We start from the raw sequence: 27,481 nt of genomic DNA, 5'->3' as shown, positions 1-27,481 counted from the left end.
AATCTATCAATCTCTGTCTTGAGCATTCTCAATATCTGAGCCTCCACAGCCTCTGGGATAGAGAATTCCAAAGCTTCTCCACCCTTTGAGTGAAGAAATTCCTCTTCAAGGAGCGTGGTTGAGGCAGAATCATGCAATCATCTTTTAGGGAAAAGTTGGCTAGGTATTTAATGCAGAGGAAGGTTCTGGACTCGGGGAGGACAAGGGCTGTGGGATTAGATTAATGTTGCTCTGGCAAAGAGTTGGTGCAGACAAGATGGTCCAAATGACCTCCAATTGTACAGTAACATTCTACAGACAAGGGAGAGATTGGGTTATAAAGACTGCATATCAGAGAACAAATGACTTCAGTGCCAGTATAAAACAAGTAACATGAAACAGGAACATATTTTCCTGTTAAGCATCACTTTAAAACACAGTTCCAAGTCTTGTAGATGATACTATGATGGATTTTAGTTTCACCATGTTGAGAATGTAATGAGGAAGCACATACAACAAATAGTTCATTGTATTCTTGCTTCAAGATAAGCTCCGGCCACCCACACCCTAAGTTCTGGATCTTGCTCTCTAAACATTTTTACCTCATTCCCAAAGCTCCTTAAAACCTACCTTTATCATTCACCTGCTTATGTCAATTTTTTGACTGATTACACTCCTGTAAAGTGCATTGGGACTTTTTTTTTAAAGTATGTTTAAGGAGCTATATAAATGCAGATTCTCCTTGTTGTTATAGGTCTCATTGCTCATGGTGTATCAAGTGTCCTCGTTATAAATGTCAACACGTTTCTGCGTTGTCACTCAGTCAGCTAGTTCCATTGCATAGTCTATTGTAACATTCAGTCTGCCTGTCCCATTCTTCGGTTACAGTGCGAAGAATGCAGGCAGTGCGCCTGTTACAGGTGTAATGAGGGAGCCTGTTAGGAGATCCAGATAGTATGAATCCTAGAGTCAGTGTGTTATCAGTCATCCAGGTCCTGATGCAGCTGGTTTGTCAGGTTGCTCAGAATGCCAATGTGTACCCAGGCAGCGCCCATCAGGAGCAGAAGGCAAGGGCGCGTGATGCATGCTCCCCTCACTTAAATACCATAAATATGAATGAGGTGCTTGCTGACATTCCCAGTGCAGTGCCAAGGGAGCACAACACTTCCAGAGGTACTTTCATCCTGACGAGCTGTTAAACTGAGGCACTGTCTGCTCCCTCAGCGAGGCATAAATGATCCCACACCCACTATTTTGAAGAAGAGCAGGGGAATTCTGTCCATTTTCCTGTCGATAATTATCCCACAACTAACCACATTAAAAACAAATTATCCTGTCATTATCATCTCATTGTACGTAGGGTTTTCCTGTGCGCAAATTGGCTGCCATGTTTCCTACATCACAACAGTGACTGTGCTTCAAAAGCACTTTATTGGCTGTGAAGCACTTTAGGACATCTGGAGGATGTGAAAGGTGCTATAGTAATGAAAAATTTCTCTTTTCTTCTGCTCCATCATCCTAACTCTGAGAAGAACAGAACTTTTGCATTCACATAGAACCTCTTTGGATTATCCCACATAAATAATTAGAGCCATAAAGTGACATGAAATCTGTTCCTAGAGATTAAATTAAACTTATTGATAACACAATCTCTATCTGTGGAACATAAGCAATATGACACCAGATGCCTGCTTGGATTGTCATCACCAACACTAATATTTTTTTGGAACAAACCATATTTAAAATGCTTGTACTAGGGACCATTTATTTGATTATGTATACTAGGTTTTGCTCATGGCTGATGAGCAGACATGAAAGACCAGGAATTCTGCGGGCAGTGATCCTAGCAGTTCCACTGACGTCAATTCCCAAGGAGGCTGAAGCAATGTTGTTGGTTTTAACGTTCATTATGAGACACTATCTATCGGCTGTTGCTGTGAAGCATCTCCTTGAACTTGTAAATACATTATGTGGGAGGTTGATATTTCAGTCCACAAAGTCAATTCTCAAAAAAATGCAGTAAACCTACATTTCCACCTCGATGGCCTGTATTGTTATGGTTATGTCAGTTCTTTCGGAGTTCTTGTTGAAGAAGTAGTACCATGCCTCCGTTGTTGGCAAAGATCTAAGCAGCAGTGCCCTCCAACGTTGTCCCAGGCTGGAGACTGTCAGATTGTTGGGTGCGCACCTCATTCCATGGGGCCACTTTCTGGGGCCTGGCTGTTCTATCCCATGCTATGGGAGTTTGGTTACTTTTGCCTACCTGTTAGAGAGGGAGTGTCTAGTCAGCCCCCTCACCCCCAACTAATCCTTGACTGCTCCAATCCATCACTGATAGGGACACGCATGCCCTTAGCAAAACTGGGGTACACCTCAATACACTTGGACTATCAAGCACAATCGATACAATATCCAGGGCCAGGAAGGGAAACCTGGTTTAGGGAATCCTTGGGACAGCTCATCATTTTTCTTCTAAGGAAATAAAGAAAGGTCATATATATGGACTTGGAAAGGAAATGAAAACAGAAAAGTGGGTCTTTGGACCTGAATTAATTGGTAGAAAGAAGCATTGCTCCTGGGTGAGATGTTTTCTTTTATTCGTTCATGGGGTGTCGGCGCCACTGGCTGGGCCAGCATTTATTACTCATCCCTAATTGCCCTTTAGGTGGTGGTGAGCTGCCCTCTTGAACTGCTGCAGTCCATGTGGTGTAGATGCACTCACAGTGCTATTAGGGAGGGAGTTCCAGGATTTTGACTCAGTGACAGTGAAGGAGCGGCGATATATTTCCAAGTCAGGATGGTGAGTGACTTGGAGGGGAACTTGCAGGCATCTGCTGCCCTTGTCTTTCTAGGTGGTAGAGGTCGCAGGGTTTGGAAGGTGCTTTTGAACGTGTATGTTTCTAACCTGTGATCAGGGGCAGGAATGCACCCATCTAAATAGCGCTGCCTTGCTGGCTCCATGAAAGGGAGTACCCAGGTGTGCAGGGAGCTGCCGCTTGCCAGTGCCCAATGTTATAATGGAAGCCACTTCGAACTAATGGCTAGACTTTGCTTCAATCACAACAGGGTGAAAGTCTAGGTCAAGGCTCCTTTATGAAGATCTTCAAAGGTACAAGAAAGGGAAATGCGGATTGTGACTTTTACCAGATGGATGTTTTACTGAAAGTCCTGGATCACACACACAGGAACTATTCTGAGGTAATCCCATCATCATTCCATTCTGATCTACAGGGTCACTCATCAGCTAGTGGAATTTAGAAGATTATGGGTGAACTCATTGAAGTGTCCAGAATAAGGGGGATACATCTTTAAAATTAGAGCTCAGCTGTTCAGAGGGTGATGTCAGGATTAGTGAATATCTGGAACTTGCTCCCCCAAAAAGATTTTGAAACTGCGGGCTAAATGAAAACTGAAATCAATACACTTTTGGAAGGGTATTAAGGCCAATTGAATCAATAGAGTTAAAATATAGATCAGACATGATTTCATTGAATGGTGGGATGGCTAAGAGGCTGAATGGTTTTTTTCTTCCTCCAAGGTCGCTTCCTATGATCATAGAATCATGGGCACTTCACAACGAGATGGGAGGGAAAGAGATATTGAAGGGGGAAGATTGATGGCCAAAAGCTTGGCCCAAGATGGGTTTTGAGAAGTAAAGGAGCAGAAAAAGGTGGAAAGCCACAGATGTTTAGGGAAGGACTTCCAGAGATTACAAGGTTTGGGTTGGGGGAGGCAGGGTTGTTGCATGGAAGGCCAGAATCAGAGAAATGCAACATTTGGAAGAGGCTGCAGGAGATCCGAGGGTTTTATCTCTGTTACTATAACTACAGTATTGTGCTACATCCATTGTTTAAACCTGAACTCTTTTTACACTTGCAGTCATTCTTTGAGGCAGCGAGTGTAATGAGTCAAATTTCCCACAAGCATCTCATCCTGGTTTATGGAATCTGCGCAGTTAGCGAAGAAAGTAAGTCCTGCGATTTTCATGGTGCCTGACTGAATTTCCCTCTTGCATCTTTTTCCAGCGGCCAACATTTTCAATTATTTTAAAACGTGAATGAGTAAGAAGTCCTCATTGTAACACACTGTGCTGTGACACGGGAACAGGAGGAGTCCATTCATTCCCACAAGCCCATTTCAACATTCGTGTAGGTTATCCTGCGGTAATCGTTTGCCATCATCAAGGTTGTCAATCCGAGGTGCCGGCTGTGGCATTAAACAACCCCGGCTATTTCTGGCAGAGTTTGTCATCTTACTTTCCTTTCTTGCTCTGCCATTTTCATCCTTGTTCATCTCAGATTGTATAATCGATCAAACTGTTCTATTAAAGTCAACCTTCATTGGTTTTAAGCTGCACGATCGAAGCCAAAAGAGCGGGGAATTTTCAAATGTAAAACCTGCAAGCCGCAACTGCGACTCTTAATGAGAATAAGGGAAAAAAGTGGAATCAGGTGTTGGATTGGCACGTGCACACTGGTATCATTACTTTACCAGCTGTCACATCCAGAGGACTGGTATATTTAGTCACAAATCTGCCTTCCCTTCATTTATTGTACTGTCCAACTCTTATAGCTCACAAATTTCATTAACTTTTTTAAAATTCATTCATGGTATGTGGGTGTCACTGGCAAGGCCAGTTTTTGTTGGCTATCCCTAATTGCCATTTCAGAGGGCAGTTAAGAGTCAACCACATTGCTGTGAGTCTAGAGGTGTCGGCTGTGGCTCAGTCCATAGCACCCTCACCTTTGAATCAGAGGGTTGTGGGTTCATGTCCCACTCCTGGAAACCAAGAACTGTGATTGTACCCAAAAGGGTTGCAATCTGTGACTGTTGATAACTCGAAAGAGGTTGCTGTGAGTCTGGAGTCACATGTAGGCCAGACCAGGTAAGGATGGCAGATTTCCTTCCCTAAAGGACCAAGTGGGTTTTTTGAGCAATTGATGATAGTTTCAAGGTCACCATTACTGAGTCTAGTTTTCAATTCCAGATTTATTAATTAATTGCTGCTGTGGTGGAATATCAACCCGTGTCCCCAGAGCGTTAGCCTGGGGCCTGGAAATACTAGTGCAGTGATATCTCCACTACGCCACCATCTCACCTTCCCTAACATTGTCACCCCTCACATTAATGCACTCAAAGCTTAGACTTGGGCAATAAATGCTGGCCTTGCCAATGATGCTTATCCTGTGAATGAATAAATATTTTTTTTTAAATCCCCTCCCTAAACCTCTCCTCTCTCTCCTTTAAACACATTCATTAAAACCTTCTTCTGTGATCCTTTTTGTCACCTGCCTTAATAATTCATTATGTGGCTCAGTGTCAAATTTTGCCTGATAACACTCCTGTGAAATGCCTTGGGGCTTTTAGCAACATTAAAGGTACCATATAAATGCAATCTAGCAGTGTGGCTATTGTTAGGACTCATGGGATGCTGGCTTTATCTAGAGAACTAAAATACAAGGGGTTAACATTATGATTCAGCTTTACAATGCTCTGGTTAGACCACATCTGGTGAACTGTGAGCAGTTCTGAGAATCACACCTTAAGAAGGAAATATTGGCCTTGGAGGGAATGCGGTGTAGATTTACCAGAATGACACCTGGACTTCAAGCGTTAAATTACAAGGAGAGATGACAGAAACTAGGGCTGTATTCCCTTGAATTTAGAAGTCTTAGGGGCCATTTGATTGACATTTTCAGGATATTAAGGGGAACAGAAGGGGTAGATAGAGAAAAAATATTTCCACTGGTTGAGGAGTGCAGTGTTCAATTGTTCGGCGTTTGATTATGTTGTCTGTTGACTGTTGTCTGCTCACTGTGTGTGATTAGTTAAGCCTGGGTGTGGTGACTCAGAAAAGCAAACAAAGCTGAGGAAGGAGCTGGAAGCTAGTTGCTAGAAGCATGGAGTAGACATTTTAAAGCATTGAATAAAATCCCTGTTACACACACAGAAGCTTGTCTATCATCTCTGCGTGGCTATGAGGCACATAAAATACACAACGAGGAGTCTGTGACTAGGGGACATAGTCAACATATTAAAGCCAGACCTTCAGGAGTGAAATCAGGAAACACTTCTTCACACAACAGGTGTAGAACTTTGGAACTCTCTTCTGCAAACGACAATTGATGCTAGATCGGTTTTTAAAAGTTAAACCTGAGATTGATAGATTTTTGTTAACCAAAAGTATTAAGGGATATGGGATAAAGATGGGTACATGGAGTTCGATCACAGATCAGCCAAGATCTCATTGAATGGTGGAACAGGCACAAGGGGTTAAATGATCTCCTCCTGTTCCTATGTTCTTAAATGACAATGGGTGATATTGGTGGAAAGAGAACACGTTCAGTTATAAAAACACCCATTTTACACTTCCTTCAAATATTAAACATCCTTCAGGCGTTCTCCAGGTGACTTATGTCCCTTAAATTTGCTCCCTTTTGCTTTACAGACATCATGGTGCAGGAGTACGTGAAGTACGGAGCCCTGGACATGTACTTAAAAAAGAATAGAAACAAAAACTGTGTCAACATCAGCTGGAAGCTGGAAGTTGCCAAGCAGCTTGCCTATGCCATGAATTTTCTGGTACGTGTTGCATGTTGTACAGAAGCAGTCATATAACGCATTGCGGGATCTACTGCTCGCAGTTCTGCTTCCAAACTACTGTGAGCTATCTTGTTGCCCATTGGGCTTAGGTTTAATGCACCATTCTTATATCTCTAACATTGGGTCCAATTCCACTGTTGGCTGCTGGCTTGAAAAATCTCCCCTCCCCGGTGGCCACAATGGTTTGCATGAGCCCCGAGCAAAAGAGATGAGCAACAAAGCCATTTGCGGCTGGATAAGTAATTCAGTATGGGATGCTGTGAAAGGCGCTATATAAATGGAAGTTCTTTCTTTATGGAGAAGCAGTAAGTTGACAGGAAGTTTATAGTTTGTAGGAGGAAGGAATGGCACGGCCTTCCTGTGTGCTAGTAATGAATGAGTAGGGATAGGGAGATGGAAGAAGTTGGAAAGATGCAGTTTTGAGGTGAGAAAAATGCTCCTGAGGAAGAGAAGGAAAAAATACAGCCCCGAATAATTGACAGCTGCTAGCCTCATCTGCCCTCTACACATTGAGTCTAGAATTATATTGGAGACTTCTGGGGGCAACTGCTCTTCAATCTTCCCAGGCAGGTGTATCTCAAACGCAACTTAAATGCAAAATTACACCAAATGATAAAGAATAAATAAAAGAATGCATGTCACCTGGTCACTGATGACTTTGATAGCATTGGCGTTATTTTGGACTTAAGCAGAGAAAGCTCTGAGGAGACTCAATGGAGATGTTTAAAACCACAAAGGATTTAGGGAGAATAAATAAAGAGAAACTGTTTGACTGGCCCAAGTGGATGTTAACCAGAGAGAGAAGATTCAAGGTCATTGGCAAAAGAACACAAGATAACATGTGGAATGCGTGATTAGATTTGGAATGCACTGACAGAGCGGTGATACAGATTCAATAGTAACCTTCAAAATGGAATTGGATAAATACTTTAACGAGAAAAAATTGCTGGGATATGGGGTGGGGGAGGGGGTGGGGGGGGAAAGGGGGAGTAGAATTAACTGGATTGCCCTTAAGATCCAGCACAGGCTGTGCCAAACGGTTGTCCCCTGTGCAGTACTATTCAATGATTCTATATTACTAAATTTATCCACTTAGGTTGATTATTACCAAGTAGGTCACTGATATCAGAAGGGTGGTTTGGATAAAGTAGACCCTTGGATCCATTTGATCTCCTCCTCCGGAATACCAAACCCTACTGTTTCCACATTCAAGCACCCAGCTACTTGATCAAGTGGTCCAGGGCTGAGCCTCCCTTCCTTAAGAATCTTTCCCTACCATGGATCACCGCTCCGAGTGAAGAAATACTGGGCATCTGTCCTGTATTTTCCCATCACCTGTAGTCCTGGGCTAAGGTCATGTCTTACTAGTTTAATCAAATTTTTTGAGGAAGTAACAAGGAGGATTGATGAGGGTAGTGCAGTGGATGTTGTCCATATGGATTTTAGTAAGGCATTTAACAAGGTCCCACATGGCAGGCTGGTCAGAAAAGTAAAAGCCCATGGGATTTGAGGGAAGGTGGCGAGCTGGATCTAAAATTGGCTCAGGTGACAGGAAACAAAGGGTCATGGTCAACAGATGTTTTTGTGAATGGAAAACAGTTTCCACTGGCGTTCCACAGGGCTCAGTGTTGGGGCCCTTGCTGTTTGTTGTACATATTAATGATTTGGACCTAAATGTGGGAGGCATGATTGGGAAATTTGCAGATGACACAAAAATTGGCCGTGTAGTTGATTGTGAAGAGGATAACTGTTGTCTCCAGAATGATTTGGTTGAGTGGGTGGAAAAAGTGGCAAATGGGATTCAATCCAGAGAAGTGTGAGGTAATGCAATGGGGAGGGCAAACAAAGCAAGGGAATACATAATAAACAGGAGGATATTGAGAGGGGTAGAGGAAGTGAGAGGCCTTGTAGTGCATGTCCACACATCCCTGAAGGTGGCAGGAAAGGTGGATAAGGTGGTGAAGAAAGCATATGGGATGCTTTCCTTTATTTGATGAGGTATTGATTACAAAAGCAGGGATATAATGCTGGAACTGCATAAAACGCTGGTTAGGCCACAGCTGGAATTTTGTGTACAGTTCTGGTCACCACATTACAGGAAGGACATAATTGCTCTGGAGAGAGTACAGAGGAGATTTACAACAATGTTGCCAGGGCTTGAAAATTGCAGCTGTGAGGAAAGATTGGATAGGCTGGGGTTGTTTTCCTTAGAACAGAGGAGGCTGAGAGGTGACATAATTGAGACTTAATTTAATTATGAGGGATCTAGATAGGGTAAACAGGAAAGACCTGTTTCCCCTAGTGGAGAAGTCAATTTCCAGGCGGCACAGATTTAACGTGATTGGTGGGAGGATTAGAGGAGACATGAAGAAAAACTTCACCCATAGATGGTGGGCATCTGGAATTCGCTGCCCTGCCTGGTTTGGTAATGGAGACAGAAACCCTCAAGTCATTTAAAAGGTACCTGGATCTGCACGTAAAGCACTGTAACCTGCAAGATTACAGACCAGGTGCTGGAAGGTGGGATTAGAACGGCCGGATAGTTCTTTTTCCAGCCAGCGCAGCCACGATGGACTGAATGACCTCTTTCTGTGCCTTAATTTTTCGATGGTTCTACTATCTGAAAATACCAATGCAGGTTCTTCCTTCTGTCTTGTTTATATAACCCTCCGAAATCTCCCTCTCTGAAGAATCATTAGATTGTCAAGATTATCCTTCACCAACCCAACTAAGTTCAGCTCCTACCCAATGCTGACGCTCCTTTTAACGCGAGGCTCTCTCCTTTGCAGGAGGACAAGCACATTGTCCATGGCAACATCTGTGCCAAGAACGTCCTGCTGACACGCGAAGGAGACGCAATGACTGGGATTCCTCCATTTATCAAGCTGAGTGACCCAGGGGTCAGCATCACAATCCTGCCAATCGAAGGTAAGAGGACGAGGGAGATTGGCATGAAATTCAGATCAGTGAATAGGTTATTTTTTATTTTGGCGGGGAAGAGATTGTCCATCAATGGTGGGGAAATTCCAGGGAAAAGAATATTAAACACACCCAGTCAATATGACAGGCGTGTGTTGATGCCCCTTTTAGAAGCAAATTCATGCCTGGATGTGGGAATTGTTGCCGGCAAGATTGGCATTTATTGCCCATCCCTAATGGCCCTCGAAAAGGAGATGGTGGGCGTTCTTCTTGAACTGCTACAGCTCATGTGGTGAATGTGCTCCCGTTGTGTTGCTAGGTACAGAGTTCTGGGATCCTGACCCAGCAATGAAGGAATGGCTGATCTCTGTCCAAGTTGGGATGGTGCTCGATTCAGAGGGGAACTTGGGAGTGGTGGTGCTCCCATGCACCTGGCGAATCTGGTTTCCTAGCTGGTGGAGGTCGTGTCGTTTTGGAAAAAAGTTCATTGCTAAATGTGAGGCTGATATATGACGGTGCTTTTCCTGCAGTACGAATTGACAGGATTCCCTGGGCTGCTCCCGAGTGCATTGACGAACCCAACCATCTGGCTCTAGAATCGGACAAGTGGAGTTTTGGGACAACACTGTGGGAGATATTCAGCGGAGGAGACCTTCCTCTCTACAGCATGGAGCCCACACGGGTATGGAGCCATCCACTTCTAGATGGTCAACATTTCAATAGGTTTTGTTCTGGAGCTATTCAGTAGCATTGAATTATGTTGTGCAACACTGGGAGAATTCAACAACAGAAATTCCTTTTAAATCCAAATCCCAAACCAGCCATAGAATTCAGAATAGCTACTCTTGTATACATTAGATGGTGTAGCAAGATGTTATATATTATAGGGAAATAACAAACCCTATATAAATTATTGGGAATAGTAGACCCCATTATGTTATAGGGAATAGCGGCCCCTGTGGATGATGTAGAGAATAGCAGATACTTTCTACGTTATATAGAATAACAGACTGCATATTACAAGGAATAACATTAACCCTATGTTATATTATAAGGGAATAGCAGCCCCTGTGCATGTTACAGAGAATAGCAAAATATTGTGTGTAAATGTTACTATTCCTGCAGTGTTTCCTCAGTCTTTCTGGTCCTCCCCTATATTTCACCCTTTTTGACAAATTGTCTCCATTCTCCTCTTGGTTCATGCTGGGGTACTATTCCACACATCATTCACCATGCGAGTGTAATCATTGAATGTTGGTAGCTGCCTAACTGTAGGAGATATCACAGGAATAATGTCCTCATGCAACATCTACATACATGTACATTCCGGCATGACTCACTGAAAATTAAACTCGGAGCAGGACCCCGGCTAATTTTTCTCCATTTCTGATTTAATCTAAGATTGCCAAGGTCAATGAATGAACCTCTATTCCTAACTTGTTTAAAGACTTGCATTTATATAGCACCTATCACTGTCTCAGGCTATCACAAAGCGCTTTACAGTAAATGAAGTCATTTTGAAGTTTAGTCACTGTTGTAATGGATGAGATACAACAGGCAATTTGCACACAGCAAGATCCCAGAAACAGCAATGCGATAATGTCTGGATAATCTATTGTGTAATAAATGTTGGCCAGGACACCAAGGAGAATTCCTTTGTCTCTAAAATAATACCATGGGATCTTTCACATCCATGCAAGAGGGCAGATAGGACCTCAGTTTAATCTGTCATCTGAACGACAGCACCTCTGACAGAGCAGCACTCCCTCAGTTTTGCACTGGGAGTGTCAGCCTACAATTTTGTGTTCAAGTCTCTGGAGTGGAGCTTAAACCCACAATTTTCTGACTAAGAGGTGAGTGTGCTACACACTGAGCCACAGCAACTCAATGGAGAGCTGGGATTGATCCTGGGACCTCTCTTGTCTGGCTGGCTCAGTTCGGGACTAATTATTAGATTTCCCATTGGGAGACATTTTCCCTTCACCACCCAGGCAGTGGTCTGACGGAGCAGATCAGTTGCAGATTGTAGAGGCTGCCAGAAAATAAAACCACACTGGGGGAGATTTGTAATGATGTGTTCTTATGTCAGTTTTTTTTTTGTTTCACGTATCGTACAGAAGCTACAGTTTTACGAGGATGGTCTCCATCTTCCTGCTCCCAGGTGGACAGAACTTGCCAACCTCATCAACCAGTGCATGAACTACCAGCCCTATCTGCGGCCGTCTTTCAGAGCCATCATCAGAGAACTCAACAGATTGAACACATCAGGTAAACAGTTTAGAACTCAGGGCTACACCTTACCCCACAAACACCACCCCACTGCAGGAAAGTCACAAGACAGTAGTACAGAAAGAAAATGTATTTTGGGATACAATATACAAGTAAAAGGGTAAATGGACTATTTTACAATTTATTTCCCTTTTTTGTGAATTTTGTCCTCCTCAAGCTAGTGTGCTAATGTGGAATGGACAGCACAGGCTAGATACAGAATAAAGCTCCCTCTACACTGTCCCCATCAAACACTCCAAGGACAGGTACAGCACAGGGTTAGATACAGAGTAAAGCTCCCTCTACACTGTCCCCATCAAACACTCCCAGGACAGGTACAGCATGGGGTTAGATACAGAGTAAAGCTCCCTCTACACAGTCCCCATCAAACACTCCCAGGGCAGGTACAGCACGGAGGTTAGATACAGAGTAAAGCTCCCTCTACACTGTCCCCATCAAACACTCCCAGGGCAGGTACAGCACGGGGTCAGATACAGAATAAAGCTCCCTCTACACTGTCCCATCAAACACGCCCAGGACAGGTACAGCACGGGGTTAGATACAGAGTAAAGCTCCCTCTACACTGTCCTCATCAAACCCTCCCAGAACAGGTACAGCATGGGGTTAGATACAGAGTAAAGCTCCCTCTACACTGTCCCCATCAAACACTCCCAGGACAGGTACAGCACGGGGTCAGATACAGAATAAAGCTCCCTCTACACTGTCCCATCAAACACGCCCAGGACAGGTACAGCACGGGGTTAGATACAGAGTAAAGCTCCCTCTACACTGTCCTCATCAAACCCTCCCAGAACAGGTACAGCATGGGGTTAGATACAGAGTAAAGCTCCCTCAACACTGTCCCCATCAAAAACTCCCAGGGCAGGTACAGCACGGAGGTTAGATACAGAGTAAAGCCCCTGCTACCACTTCCCAATCAATGCACCTCAACCCCAATCTCAGAAGACACTCTGTGGCCTGAATGCGTTTGCCATTTTTGAACTATTTGCTGCCAAATTAGAGGCAGTTTGACAGTGCAACACACTGTTAAGACTGAAAAAGCTAATTTCACAAACAGAGAAAGGAGATTTATATTCCACTAATTTAGGCTGGAATTGAACAAGATCCTTAAGGTGAAAGGTTAGAGTTTAACCCTGCATTAATCCCTGGTGTTGTTAATGACCTTGTTGTCTTCTTGCAGACTATGAAAGGCTCTGTGACTTGTCCCCCAGTGACCTCCCCAGTACTGATGGCTTCTGGCGCTTTGTTGACATGAGGAAACAGGATGATCCCAGTTTCTTTGAAGAGAGGCATCTTAAATTCATCTCAGTGTTGGGCAAGGTATTTGCACTGAATTCATAGAGGAATAAAATTGCGGTGAAGGAGGAGAGAATTAGATATGAGCTTGAAGGTCACTTCTCAAATCCTGGACTGTGCTGGGTTCACTGATCTCCAGTCATTTCTATAGCTTTCTTCAGGTCCTTGGGATGTCTCAAAGAGGTTAACAGCCAATGATATACCTTGGAAATGTAGGGACTGTTGTAACATGGCTGCCGATTTGTGTCTATCTTGAGATCCCTAAACAGCAATGAGACAAATGACCAATTCATTCACTTTAATGATGTTGGCTCAGAGATTTTGGGGGAAGATGGTGGCCTGACGGTAATATCAATGGATAATAACCCATGGCCCGGGCTAATCCTCTGGGGGCACAGGTTCAAATCCCATGATGGCTTCTGGTGGAATTTGAATTCAAATTAAAAATCTGGAATTATAAATCTAGCCTCAGTAATGGTGGCCATGGCAGCTATCATTGATTGTTGTAAAAAGCCATCTATTTCACTAATGCCCTTACCCTGTCTGGTTTATAGTCATTTGGTAGTACAGAACTGGAGTATTGCTGAAAAAAGAGACATGTCAAAGCTTTTTGCCTTGCACTCATCAGGACACTTTGCAGACACTTTGTACACACATTGCACCTGTTTCAGATAAACAAAATAAGTGACAGCCATTCACTGACTCATTCCTCAGAGCAATACCTTGACCAATCAGGGTCAAGCTGCCTGGTTTAAATTTCAAACAAACAATACTTGGCAGTTAAGTGTCAGTCACCATCAATTGGTGCATTCTCCATGGCAATGCCTCTACCAATCAGGGTCTACTTGCCAACCAATCAGCACTCACTTCTCATATTGTATAAATTGTTGCTTTCCCCTAGCACTGGTATTCTTGCGAAGTGTCCTAATGAGTGTAAGATGAGAAGCTTTGACATGTCCCTTTTTTATCCAGTTTACATGTGACTCCAGACCCACAGCAATGTAGTTGACTCCTAACTGCCCTCTGAAAAAGCCTAGCAAGTCATTCAGTTCAAGGGCCATTAGAAATGGACAAAAAATGTTGGCCTTGCCAGTGATGTTCGCATCTCATGAAAGAATAAATTTAATTTGTGCTAGAACACCCTCTTCCAATAGTGTCACGGGATCTTTTACATTCACCTGAGGTGCCAGGCAGGGCCTCGGTTAATGTCTACACCAAAAACCCATCACCTCCCATGCAATTTTTAAAATTTTCCTCCTGACCTTTCTCCTGGAAGTTATTCCCAACAGTATCCTGCAGATGAATCCTTAATTCCTGGAGACTCCGGGGCAATCCTGGAGGGTTGGCAACACCCTATCCACAAGCCCAGTTTGCTCAGTTACTCTTGTTGCCTCATTGGCAGGGAAACTTTGGCAGTGTGGAGCTGTGCCGATACGATCCACTCGGCGACAACACAGGAGACCTAGTCGCCGTGAAAAAGCTACAGCACAGCACAACAGAGCACCTTCGTGATTTTGAGCGAGAGATTGCGGTGGTCAAGAATCTCCACAGTGAATACATTGTAAAATACAAAGGGGTCTGCTACAGTGTCGGTGAGTGGAAATGTTTTTCCTGATCTTTGTTTTCTTTGTTTGTTAAGAATAATTTGGAAAGGAAAACTTCATGTCGGCAATATTTTTCATTGAGGAACTAGGGGAGAAAGGGCGAGGTCTCATGGTGCAGGGTTGAAAAAGTAAGAAACAAGGAACATTAGATCTTGAGGCCCATTCTGTCCTGTCTAGTCCTTGTTTATTCAGTGGATATCCATTTACTGAATCAAGCAGCAGAAGACATTGTGTGAATCACAACTGCCTTGTTGTTGAACTGTAGTTCGGTATAAATACCAGATTCCACTCTTCCATAGAACCATAGAAAAGTTACAGCACAGCAGGAGGCCATTCGGCCCATCTTGTCCATGCCAGCCCGAGGACACCCAGGTGCCCTTTCTAATCCCACCTTCCTGCACCCGGCCCATAGCCCTGCAGCTTACAGCACTTTAGGCCTTCTGGATCCTCTCCCTGCCCAGAATCCAACCCCCCCTGTAATAATTATGGTATTATTTAGTGTCTAGCATGCCTTTAAGAATAATGCTTGTTAAGGAAGATCACATGATCTTTCGTACCCAATAGGAGAGTAGCGCCGGCTACCTCAGTAGAGTTTGAGTTTGATAGAGTTTGAGTTGAAAGCACGCATGTAATTGCTGCTGAGTTCCTTGTAAATGAACTAAGTTGCCACCCAAGAAGCATCTGCTGATCAACTCCGTCAATAGCACCAACTCAGCCACCACTCTCAATAAACTGGCGATGAGGATAAACAAGTTTAATAGAAGAAATCAAATGAAAGGAAAATGGGCACTGTACCTCGCCCAGTGATTGTAAGTAGAAAGCTCCGTTAGATTAAAGAAGGTATTCCCTCTCAAAATGCCGCAATTTGGAAGAATTGATCCTTTCGATCCAGCCATGGACGATTGGTCTCATTGCATTGAACGCCTCACGTTCTTTTTTCAAGTGAACGAGATTACTGGAGAAGAGAAGAGGCGAGCGATCCTCTTATGTACACGTGGGAATAAAACCTGAAGCTTGATTCGAAGTTTGAAGGCACCCAGTGTCCCAGATTTGAAAAATTGTGATGAATCGGTGGACCTTGTGAAGGGTCATTATCAACCAAAACCCTCAGTAACGATGCAAAGGTTCAAGTTTAATTCAAGAAACAGAGCCCCAAGTGAGACAGTTGCATGTTATGTGGCAAATTTGAAGCAGTTCACGGAACATTTGAGAGTTTGGTACATCACTAAACGACATACTCAGAGATCATTTAGTGTGTGGTGTGAATGAAGACACCATTCAGAAAAGATGATTGTTCAAAGTGATTTGGATTTCAAGAAGGCGCTAGAGATAGCACTGGCCCTGGAAAGTGCAGCAAGAGATTCAAAAGCAATACAGGGTGCACAAAATGGCGCCGCCCTCCACATCGAGTGGAAAACCCCAACTGAAAAGGGCGCAAAAACTGGAGATTCCTTAGCAACCAAACTAGCACACTATCTTTTCCATTGTAGGACCACCCCTCACACAAGTGTGATGTGTACAGGTGTAAGTACCTGCGGAGTTATTTTTGAAACTTGGTCTCAGGATGAGACTGAGCTTAATAATGCCGAATTTAGTGAGGAAGGTGGAAAGGAGTCGGGAAAACCGGAAAACTAGACACGACTGCCATAGTTGTGAGGAAAAAATTTACCGCGGGAGAGGCGGTATACGCAAAGAACTTCAGAGAAGGACCAAAGTGGTGACCGGGTGAAATAAGTTCAGTGACTGGACCTCTACCTTACCATGTGGAGGTGGAAGGACAAGTCATACTGAGACGTGTGGACCACTTAAGGGAGAAAGAAAATGGATCACCAAGAAATAATTCCACCAGTGTTCACAAGCGGGTCAGCGTTTCCTGTTGAGAGCACAGGACTGACGTGTCTGATGTTCCTGTAAGAGTTGAGGATACAGAACTGCAAGTGCCTACCGAAGCACCTGATGCTCAGGCAACTCCGGAAAAGGAGGTTCCTGACAAAGGATCTGAAGTTGTGGAGCTGCGACATTCCACAAGTTCAGGAAACCACCTGAAAGACTGAACTTGTAAATTCCCTACCCAGCGTAAATAATTTGCTGTCTTGAGAAATTTGTACGTGTAAATATATGTATATCTGAGTAAAAGGGGGGGATGTAGTAATTATGGATTTATTTAGTGTGCAATGTACTTTCAAGAATAACATTTGTTAAGGAAGATCACATGATCTTTCGTACCCAATAGGAGAGTAGCGCGGGCTACCTCAGCAGTTAGTAGAGTAGAGATAGAGTTTGAGCTGAAAGCTGCTGAGTTCCTTGTAAATATACTTTAAGTTTCCACCCAAGAAGTGTCTGCTGATCAACTCCGTCAATAGCACCAACTCGGCCACCACTCAACACCCCAGGACTAGGGAAAAACCCAGCTCTTGATACAGGCTTCAATGAGCATCACCTGCTCTCAATTCACTCTGAAACTTGTCCTGCTTTACTCTTTAAGGACCTGCATTGCTAACGTTGCCAGCCTTGTGCTGTCACGCATAGGGGCTTTCTAACAGTAGATATTCTCTCAGGTTCAGCAGCTGCCTCTCTCTCCTGTAAGTGGTCCTTGTGCCCCTATGAGGTACACCTTTTTTCTGCCCGATTATTTAAATCTGTGTCCTCTGGATACTGGACCTCTTGTCATTGGAAACAGTTTCTCTTCTATCTACTCTGTCGAAAAGCCTCCTAATTTTGAATATCTCCATTAAACTCTACCTAACCTTCTCTGCTCTAAGGAGAACAACCTCAGCTTCTCTAGTCTCTCCAGATATCTGTGGGGGTACATGGCTATGTTACTGGACTAGTAATCCAGTAGCCTGGACTTATGATCCTGAAAAAGAAGTTCAAATCCCACTATAGCAGTTAGTGAATTTAAATTGTTAATTAAATGAATATAGAACGACTAAGCTAGTATCGGTCATGGTGACCATAGAACTACTGGATTGTTATATTAAAAAAATCTACTTCACTAAGGTTCTTCCATTGAGGAAGGAAATCTATCTTCCTTACCTGGTCTGGACTATATGTGATCCTAGACCCACTAGTCCAGTTGCTTCTTAACTGCCCTTTAGAATGAGTTAGCAAGACCCTCAGCTGTAGTCAAGAAGGTAGCACACCACCACCTTTTCAAGGGCAATTGGGGATGGGTTATAAATGCTGGCCCTGTCGTAGCACCTACATCCTGCGAATGAATAAAAGAAACATCAAACTGATGTGCTTTCCTTACTGAAATGCCTTAGACCGTGCAGTTTTAACCCTTTCCCCGCTGATTCTAACAGCATTGAAACCCATGTCAAAAAACACAGGGAAGGCACAAATCCATTTTAACCGCAGGCTGTCTGATTGTCATGTCGCAGCTAAATAGTGCCAGTCTTTAGTACTAAAAGTCTGAAGCTTGGAGGATGAAGCAAGGACTTCAGGAGTCCCACATGCATCGGGAGTCCCACAGTTTTGGGATTTAGAATGGGTGATGGTTCAACAAGTCTTGATTTCAACATAGGGAGGGTGGAGACTGAAGGGAGGAAGAGGGTGCAGGAAGGTCTTGGAGTTTAGGAGAAATCAAACAGCATGGTAGTAATACTGATAGAAAAAGAACAAAAAAATAGTAAAGCAGAGAGGAATTGGAGAATGGGGGGCGAGAGAAGGATTCCTCAGTGATGAATAATTTCCTTCTTCATTAAAGGTAGAAATCTGTATTTTCATTTCTTATGTGTTGGCTAAATGTTTGCATAAAAATGTGGTCTAAAGATTAAAAAACTCGTCTGTGTGAAACACTCAGACTCATTAAAAATACATTCAGGTTTTACCAAAAGCTCCGTGCTATTCACATTTCCCCGCAATATGTCCCACGCTGTCTGTGACTCACCAGTGTTACACACGCCCCTGCAACACCCCTTGTGTCAGAAATAGCTGTTATTTTATTTCCGCAGGGCACAGGAACCTGCGACTGATCATGGAATACCTGCCATATGGGAGCCTGCGAGATTACCTGCAAAAGAACAAACACAGACTGGATCACAAACAGCTCTTGCTGTATGCCTCACAAATATGTAAGGTGAGTAAGGCCATTGAGAAAGGGTTTGACTAGTATGGTTTGGCTACGTATGACACTGGGTGATTTGGGGTGACCAGGTACCTTCATATCAATGGAACAGAGAGTGAAGGCCCATAGGCAAACCTGGTCCACAAGCTCCTTGTATCAGCTTCTGTCAACTCCTTTCACCTTTCCACACTGGAGAACAAAGTCATATGTAGAATCCAACCCACATTGAGCTGTTTGAATTTCCTTTACCTGAGGGACTGCTAAAGATTCCCTTTTTAGCATCATGGCTAATCCTGGAAGGAAGCTTTCCTGAAGTTGGCCTGACCTGTTGGCCTCCAATCACTCCACCCCACCCCTACAGCCCTGCTATTGGCCGCTCAATACATCCGTCCTTATGATGCCCCGCCTTCCAATGACCAATCAGAAAGAGCACAGGCTCCACGTTACCTGGTTGGGTGATCTTGGCTGTCAGTCAAGCCACCTTTCCTCCCGCCCATGTCTGATATTTGTATAATTAATAACCAAAATAGTCAAAGAATTTTATTTTCAAAATACAATTTTTTAATGATTAATTTTCCTGGGTTTGCTTACTTAAGTGTCCTAGGGATTACCGCATCTGGAGTATGGCGTACAGTTTTTGCCCCCTTACTTAAGAAAAGGTACAATTGCATTAGAAGCAGTTCAGAGAAGGTCCACTTGACTGATTCTTGGGATAAACTTATGAGGAAAGGTTGAGCAGGTTGGGCCAAGTGGAATTTAGAAGAATGAGAGGTGACCTTATTGAAACGTAGAAGATCCTGAGGGTGAGCGTTGACGGTGAATTAGTCTAGAATTAGGTGGCCCAGTTTAAAAATTAGGGGTCTCCCATTTAAGACTGAGATGAGGAGGAATTTCTTCTCCCAGAGGGTTGCTCGCCTGTGGGATTCTGCTCCCCAGTGCAGCTAGGTAATTGAGTATATTCAAGGCTGAGTTAAACAGATTTTCGATCTGCAAGGGAGTCATATGGGGTCAGACAGGAAAGTGGAGTTGAGGCCACAATCAGATCAGCCATGACCATATTGAATGGCGAAGCAGGCTTGAGGGACCAAATGGCCTACTCCTGCTCCTAGTCCGTGTGTTAGTCTTCAAACCCTGCTCCAGGGCAATCGTGGAGGGTTGGTCACCCAATTCAGATCCCAAGTGCTCCCTCAAAGGTTAACTTTAGTACCTTCCCTAATAAGACACAACAGTTGAAATGCTCCAATCTACGAACCACATGTGACAAATCTTCGTGTTCTTTTTGAAAGGGGATGGACTATCTTGGCTCCAAACGCTACGTACACAGGGACCTGGCAACACGGAACATTCTGGTAGAAAGTGACACCTGTGTAAAAATAGGTGACTTTGGACTGACCAAGATTCTGCCTGGAGACAAGGATTATTACAAAGTGCTGGAGCCTGGAGAGAGTCCGATCTTTTGGTGAGAGTCCTTAATGAGCAATGAAGCATTCCCCCTAATGGCTCAGTCAGTTACTGCATGAGGCTGATTTCTGAGGAATCCTGTGTTGCAAAAGAAAGACTTGCATTTATATAGCAACTTCCATGGCCACAGCGTTTTACAGCTAATGAAGTACTTTTTTAAATGCATGAACTGTTGTGGGAAAAGAGGCAACCAATTTGCACACAGCAAGCTCCCACAAACAGCCATGTGATAATGACCAGATAATTTGCTTTGTGACAATGGTTGGGGAGTAAACATTAGCCTAGGACACCATTGAGAACCCTCCTGCTCGTCTTCAAAGTCGTGCCGTGGGGTTCTATTTATACCCACTTGAGAGGACAGACAGGGCCTGGACTTAATGCCTCATCCAAAGACAGTACCTCTGACAGTGCAGCATTCACTCAGTACTGCACTGAGAGTGTTAACCTAGATTTTTGTGTTCAAGCCCTGGTGTGAGGCTTGAATTCACAGCGCTCTGATTCAGAGGCAAGAGTGACGCACTGAAACATAGATAGATAAGAAGATAGAAATAGTAGCTTTAATCTACCTCTGTGAATATGCTCCATTTGCCTGGTTGAGTGCAGCTGCAACAATACTCAAGAAGCTTTACACCATCCAGGACAAAGCTTGATTGGTTTTCCCCATGAGCGAACTTAAACAGTCACTTCCCTCCGCCAATCACCAGCGTAACCTGGGGCAGAAATTCCTCCCCCCCCCACCCCGTCAGGTGGGGTTGTGCGGGGGCAGGCGGGGGTTTGTGCGAACCTGATCGCCCCCCTCCCCACCCCCGATTGGGGCCGTGCCGCCATTTTACACGGGCGTGACGCGCGCCCAGAAGCACTGGGTGTTCCCGGTGCGGACGGAAGGGGATTCCCTGAGTCGGGGTACTGGGCTCTTTCACGCTAGCACGCATAAGAGGGCAGAAATCTCCCCGAGGCACCTCTGTGCCTCAAGGAGATTATCTTAAGGTTTAAAAATTTAAATAAAGAAAAGGAAATATTTTAAGCCCCGTCCCCTCATGTGACGGTGTCACATGAGCTGGGACATGTTCGTGAATTTTGTTCAATAATTGTATTTAGTTAATGAAGCCTTCATGAAACCTCATCCCGCCCGTGGATGAGGTTCCATGAAAAATGGGAAGGCCGCCTGGGCTCTTCGCCTGCCCCCCCGCCAACCTGAAGGTTGAACGGGCAGGCCTGTTAATTGTTTTAATGACTCTTTAAATGGTCTTAATAGGCCTTTGACAGTTCGGCGGGCGCGGAGCCGAATCGAATGTGCGCCTGCTGAACTGAAAATCTAAATGACGCGCGATGACGTCGGGACGCCCGCTCGATGTCACCACGTGTCATTTTACGCGTCAGCGAGTGGGTCCCGCCCCCGCTCGCCAACCCGAAACGTCTCCCCCTGGTTGCAGTTTGCAGCATCTACATGGTCCGCTGAGATTGGGGATGGTAATGTTACTGTGCTAGTAATTCAGATAACTGCTCTGGAGACCTGAGTTCAAATCCTGCCATAGTGCTGGTAATTTAAATTCAATTAATTAATTAAATAAATCTTGTGGTTAAAAAGCTAACATGTGTAATGGTGACTGTAAAACTACTGAACTGATGTTAATAACCCATCTGGGTTCACCAATGTCCTTTAGGGAAGGAAATCTGCTCTCCTTACCCTGCCTGATGTATATCTGGGTCCATTCAGGAATCCTTTCAGCAGTTCTCAAGGGTAATTAGGGATGGGCAATAAATGCTGGCCTTGCCAGTGATGCCCACATCCACGAATCAATAAAAAAAAACCACTGGTGAGGTTTCAGTAGTAAAGCTGCTGACTGGAAAGTCTAGACTGTAATTTTTGAATTGAAATCCCTTTGCGTTTAGGTATGCTTTCGAATCTCTGTCCGACAGCAAGTTTTCCAGAGAGTCAGATGTGTGGAGCTTTGGTGTTGTGCTTTACGAGTTGTTCACGTACAGTGATCGCAGCAGGAGTCCCCCAATGGTAAGTGCTGATATCGAGGTGGAGGCAAATCCACAAATGCTGCCGGGGCAGGGATTTTAAACCCTGTGGAGGTGGACCTTGGCTTTGTGTGGGAAATCAGTCTTGCACTAGATATCCAAATGCTGAAAGCTTTATACCCCTCTGTCTTCCCATTCAAATAATAAAGTACAGAGTATTATTTTTTTAAATTTCCATGTTGTTGCACTACTGCACAAGGTCAGAATTTACTCTGCAGACTGTGCGGTGGAAGGACAGACTGAGGGATGTAAGAAATTTCCACGCTTTGAGATCCTGGCAGAGACTGATGTCAAGTAACAGGTGGCACACCAAGGTCTGATTTCCAAGGAGTGTAAGATTTGGAGTTTGAGGCAACGAAAGACCAAAGTTCAGAGAAACAATGACAAATATGCTATGGAATAGCGAGAAAGATTGGACTTGGATCACGTAGAATTGAAATATAATAAGAAAATCTGACACTTTGTTTTTTTTTTAATAAGTAGTCTCTGTGGGCTATCCATCTTGTCATGCTCTTAATTTCTTAACGTCCATTAAAACAGCAGCAAACAGTTAATCTCCTTCAGTACTGCATACCGGAAGTCAAAACCAAACATATTCTTTCAGGTGGGGCAGGGTTAAGAAGCAGGGGAATAATTGAATCAGGATGCACAACTGTCAGAATTTATTGACTCCTCATTTAAAATATTATTTTCTGTCTGTTTTTTCTGTCGTACATTGATTTTACAATCGCTGCTCATTCTGAAATGAAAAACTTGCAGTAATTTGGGAATGAGGGAAGCAGAGGTAGGTGAAACATAAAGGTTTCTCTGCAGTGGAGGCCAAGGAGCTGGGAGTCACAGAACTGTGGTGCTACAGCACCACCACTGGTGGAAGGGTGTAATTACAGTGTGACAAGTTTATATAGGCAAATTCCCTTCTATATTTTGACACAGGAATTTACAATGAAAAATGTCAACACCAAAGTATGAACAAAATATGACAACAGGAAAACAGCTGTGGCAGTCATAAAAAGTGTTCAACCACAAGAGATTGGAATTTCAGCATTTTTAAATTAAACTTTGAGAATGCTGGAGAGAGGGCACCTCCATTTTGGACCCTTGCTCACTTACCTGCTTTGACAACCTATTGCAGCTTTTAAGCTAGAATTGGCCTCTGATTGGTTGTCCAGCTTCAAGAGCCCACTGCTATCTTTAATTGGACAGTGAGCCCACCCTCTGGCCATTAATTAGCTAATTCAGGGAAAATTACATGGAGTGACTGTTTCCCACAAATTGCAGGCTTCTAACTCCTTTGAGACTGACAGTGGGATTCAGAATCCCACAGGGAAAATCCTGCCTAAGATTTATGATTAATGGGATGATTGAGAAAATCAGTTGAAGGGTTATGGTTCAAGACTCAGAAAGAGGAAAAGTCATGAAGTAGTTATGGGGTTAATGGCAATTTTGGTGTTTAAGAATCTTTAAATTGTTAAGGGAAAGACTGAGTTGCTGAATTTGAAGTCCTGGGAAAGAATAAACTGGATGAGGAGGCAGTGCAATGTTTTTTTTTAAGTCATTCATGGGATGTGGGCATCGTTGGCTGGGCCAGCATTTATTGCCCATCCCTAATTACCCTTGAGAAGGTGGTGTGAGCTGCCTTCTTGAACCGCTGCAGCCCATGTGGTGTAGGTACACCCACAGTGCTGTTAGGGAGGGAGTTCCAGGATTTTGGCCCAGCGACAGTGAAGGAACAGCGATATATTTCCAAGTCAGGATGGTGAGTGGCTCGGAGGGGAATTTCCAGGTGGTGATGTTCCCATGTATCTGCTGTCCTTGTCCTTCTAGATGGTAGCAGTCGTGGGTTTGGAAGGTGCTGTCTAAGGAGGCTTGGTGAGCTCCTGCAGTGTATCTTGTAGATGGTACAGACTGCTGCCACTGTGTGTCGGTGGTGGAGGGAGTGAATGTTTGTGGATGGGGTGCCAATCAAATGGGCTGCTTTGTCCTGGATGATGTCAAGCTTCTTGAGTGTTCTTGGAGCTGCACCCATCCAGGCAAGTGGAGAGTATTCCATCACACTCCTGACTTGTGCTTTGTAGATGGTGGACAGGCTTTGGGGAGTCAGGAGGTGAGTTACTCATTGCAGGATTCCTAACCTCTGACCTGCTCTTGTAGCCACAGTATTTATATGGCTAGTCCAGTTCAGTTTCTGGTCACTGGTAACCCCTAGGATGTGAATCAAGTTCAACCCATTGGGATAGCATGAGGAGAAGGAATGGATGAGATGGAGTCTTTGAGCCTCAACAGGAATAAAAGAGGAAAGGTTGGAGATGCAATGATCAAAGTAACGTTCCTATTCTTTTCTTTTCTTCTTTTGAAAAGGAGTTTCTGCGGATGATTGGTTCAGATAAACAGGGCCAGATTGTCTTACAAATGCTTGAAGTCCTGAAAACCAAACGCCTCCCAGCACCCAAGGACTGTTCTAGACAGGTAAGGATGCTGCATGTATCAGGTATTGTCCCAGGCCTTTGTCTTTATGGGTGATATCATGGAACTTCAGGTCTACATACAGACCGGGAAACCACTTAGATATTGACAAACCCAAGAACATTCGCCTGACCATTTTAATGGGAAAGATTGGCTTTAAAGCTTAATGTCATCTTCCCATTAAGTTAGACATATCTCATATTCTGGGGATTCGATTTAGGTTTTAGCCACCAAGAAGACTTATATTTTCCCAGATAAAGAGACTTATTGGATAGCCATCCGATTCAATAGTCAAGTTCAGAAGAATATATAATTAAAAAGGAAAAAATTGCAGGGCTATGGGAAAGAGCAGGAGAGTGGGACTAATTGCATAGCTCTTTCAAAGGGCCAGCACAGGCACAATGGGCTGACCTCTCTAGTTCAGGGATATCAAGGACAATTTTACCACCCGGTTGAGCTCAACTAACTCAGCAAAGACGAAGGATTGAAGCTGGCAACCTCATTACTCAACTGTTCACTGCCTTAGTTTTCTGAGCCAATGAGGACAGCCAAATTGCTTTTAAACCAACTGATCCAAAGTCATTGTTCTACTCTCTTAGCCCCTTAAAGATTTGGTATGGAAAACAGCTGGTTTGCCATCACCTTCTCAAGGTCAATTGGGGATGAGCAATAAGTGCTGACCTGGCCAGTGATGCTCACATCCCATGAATGAATTTTTTAAAAAATTCACTCTGGCAGATAGCACAGGAACTGATGTTGGCTTGGGCGTCTAATAGGCGCTTAATACGATTCCACTCGTTTTACACTGTCCCCCAAGGCTAGTCTCTGATTCCAACATCCCAGCACCATGACTGAGATGCCAGGGATTATAAAATTAAAATAAAAGCTGACCAATGTAGGCAATGGCCATGAATTTCCTGCAATCTGCTCCCATTACGGTGACATAACTTCACCAGGAACTCCAGAGATCACCCAGTTTCAAACAGGGGGAAGGAGAGACAATCAAGAAGGAAAGCAAGGACTGGCGTATGGTTCCCATCCCTAGCCCAGGGATTTTGAAAGCAATTGTAGCACTTTACTGTTACTCCAACCGAGAGCAACTGATTCAGCACCATCTTTCAGACAATTGGTGGGGGTTGGATACGGGGGAAATATCTTTTAATGCAGTGAGTTGTTGTGTTCTGCAATGCGCTGCTGAAGAGTGACGAAAACAGATTCAATACTGAAGTTCAGAAGAATATATAATTAAAAAGGAAAAAATTGCAGGGCTATGGGGAAGAGCAGAGGGAGTGGGACTAATTGCATAGCTCTTTCAAAGGGCCAGCACAGGCACAATGGGCTGAATAGCCTCCACCTGTGCCATATGATTTTATGAACTAGGATTAGATAAGTATGGTCTGTGTACGGCTCAGCTCCAAACAGGCACATAATTACCCGTTAAACCATCATATTGTGAGATTCCGGAAGTTTGTTTGATTAGAACATGCTGCGCGGTCTCAGTTTTAATTGTTAATGATAACTGTTAACTCTTTTTAACCATTGTCCAGATGTACAACGTAATGCTGAGTTGCTGGAACCACAATCCTGCACAAAGACCGACGTTCGTGGAATTGCTGCGAAACATCGAAGAGATGTACGATGCCCTTCGGTGATCAGCGTTGGTTGCTGGAGACAAACATGGGAACTGAGCAAACGTGGGGACCATGTTGTACCATACGTGTCACCAAAAACCAGGATTGAACGCAAGACGATTCACAGAGAAACTCATAGTCCTTGCACCTATATTTAACTTCATCAAGTTGTTTGAACTGCCTCAATGAGCATTGCATTATGAATTACTCTTGGAGTGCAGTGACTGTTGCTATGTGGTGCAGCCCAAACTCTCCCTGCCACAGCTTGCTGAGTTCCACAATATTCAACACCTTCAAAATATTGAATACAACTTCACGCTGCGACTGTTGGATGTTGGAAGGAGTCAGATACTAGGACTACATTTTCTCCTTCTGCACTTTTCTTGCACTTTTGTTACATTTAAACAGCCACGATCTCTCCCTTCAAGTGCAGAGACAACAGGCAGCAAGAGCGCGGGGAGAGGCACAGGCCATTTAATATAACTCACCGCTTGTCTTAAAGATAACTTGCAAATGATGCCTTCCTCCTAGGCACATAAACTAAGGATGGGCAGAATGGCTGAGGTGTTTGCCAACTGGCGGCTATTCTTGGGGGAGCGGTGGGGGAGGTGGGGGCGGTGGGGTGGGAAGGGAGGGATGGGGTGGGGTGGGAAGGGAGGAATGGGGTGGGAAGGCTCCTTAGCTCCTTCGAACTCAAATCCTGTAACCTGTCACTGCTTGGCTTAAAATGGGAAATCCCATTAAAATACCATCTACGGGTATCATAAGGAATTGTGACAGCATTGTATCATTGTAAGGGCCAGGCAAGATCTTCACCTCTCTTTTCAATGCAGCTTGCAGCCTACATATCAATTCTAATATAATATATGAATTGATACTGTTTTTTGTGCTGACTCCTGTTTGATTACTAGGTTTATTAAAACAACTTACCTGTTGGTTACTGGCCTCAGTTTAATAGAACTTTGCACATGGCTCCTGCAAATCTGAGTGAGAGCTCACTCAGCGACGAGCCACTATCTGAATGGTGTGTATGTGAGTGGGGGAAGGGGGTTGTCAGAATAATTGGTGCGTGACTCACCCAATCGTTGAGGTATGATGGACCCACAAACCTCCCTGGCTCCAGACTCTCAGAACAGGGC

At 44.1% G+C, this 27,481-nt stretch overlaps 1 protein-coding gene across 1 annotated transcript in view; it reads left to right on the top strand.

Moving 5' to 3' along the window:
* LOC144688993 (tyrosine-protein kinase JAK2-like) overlaps positions 1-27,281 on the top strand; it is an 88,991-nt gene extending 61,710 nt beyond the window's left edge. The window contains exons 12-24 of the mRNA XM_078556080.1: positions 3,046-3,177; positions 3,859-3,946; positions 6,428-6,561; positions 9,372-9,510; positions 10,032-10,183; positions 11,619-11,769; positions 12,971-13,110; positions 14,489-14,678; positions 18,647-18,771; positions 20,046-20,218; positions 22,114-22,231; positions 24,607-24,714; positions 26,259-27,281. Of these exons, the coding sequence (XP_078412206.1) occupies positions 3,046-3,177; positions 3,859-3,946; positions 6,428-6,561; positions 9,372-9,510; positions 10,032-10,183; positions 11,619-11,769; positions 12,971-13,110; positions 14,489-14,678; positions 18,647-18,771; positions 20,046-20,218; positions 22,114-22,231; positions 24,607-24,714; positions 26,259-26,363 (1,755 nt within the window). The 3' untranslated portion in view covers positions 26,364-27,281. The remainder of the gene's footprint in view (positions 1-3,045; positions 3,178-3,858; positions 3,947-6,427; positions 6,562-9,371; positions 9,511-10,031; positions 10,184-11,618; positions 11,770-12,970; positions 13,111-14,488; positions 14,679-18,646; positions 18,772-20,045; positions 20,219-22,113; positions 22,232-24,606; positions 24,715-26,258) is intronic.
* Positions 27,282-27,481: the final 200 nt, after the last annotated feature.

This window comes from Cetorhinus maximus, chromosome 13 (genome assembly GCF_964194155.1).
Source record: "Cetorhinus maximus chromosome 13, sCetMax3.hap1.1, whole genome shotgun sequence".
Taxonomy (NCBI): Eukaryota; Metazoa; Chordata; class Chondrichthyes; order Lamniformes; family Cetorhinidae; genus Cetorhinus; species Cetorhinus maximus.
This window is presented reverse-complemented; position numbering and strand designations above follow the sequence as displayed.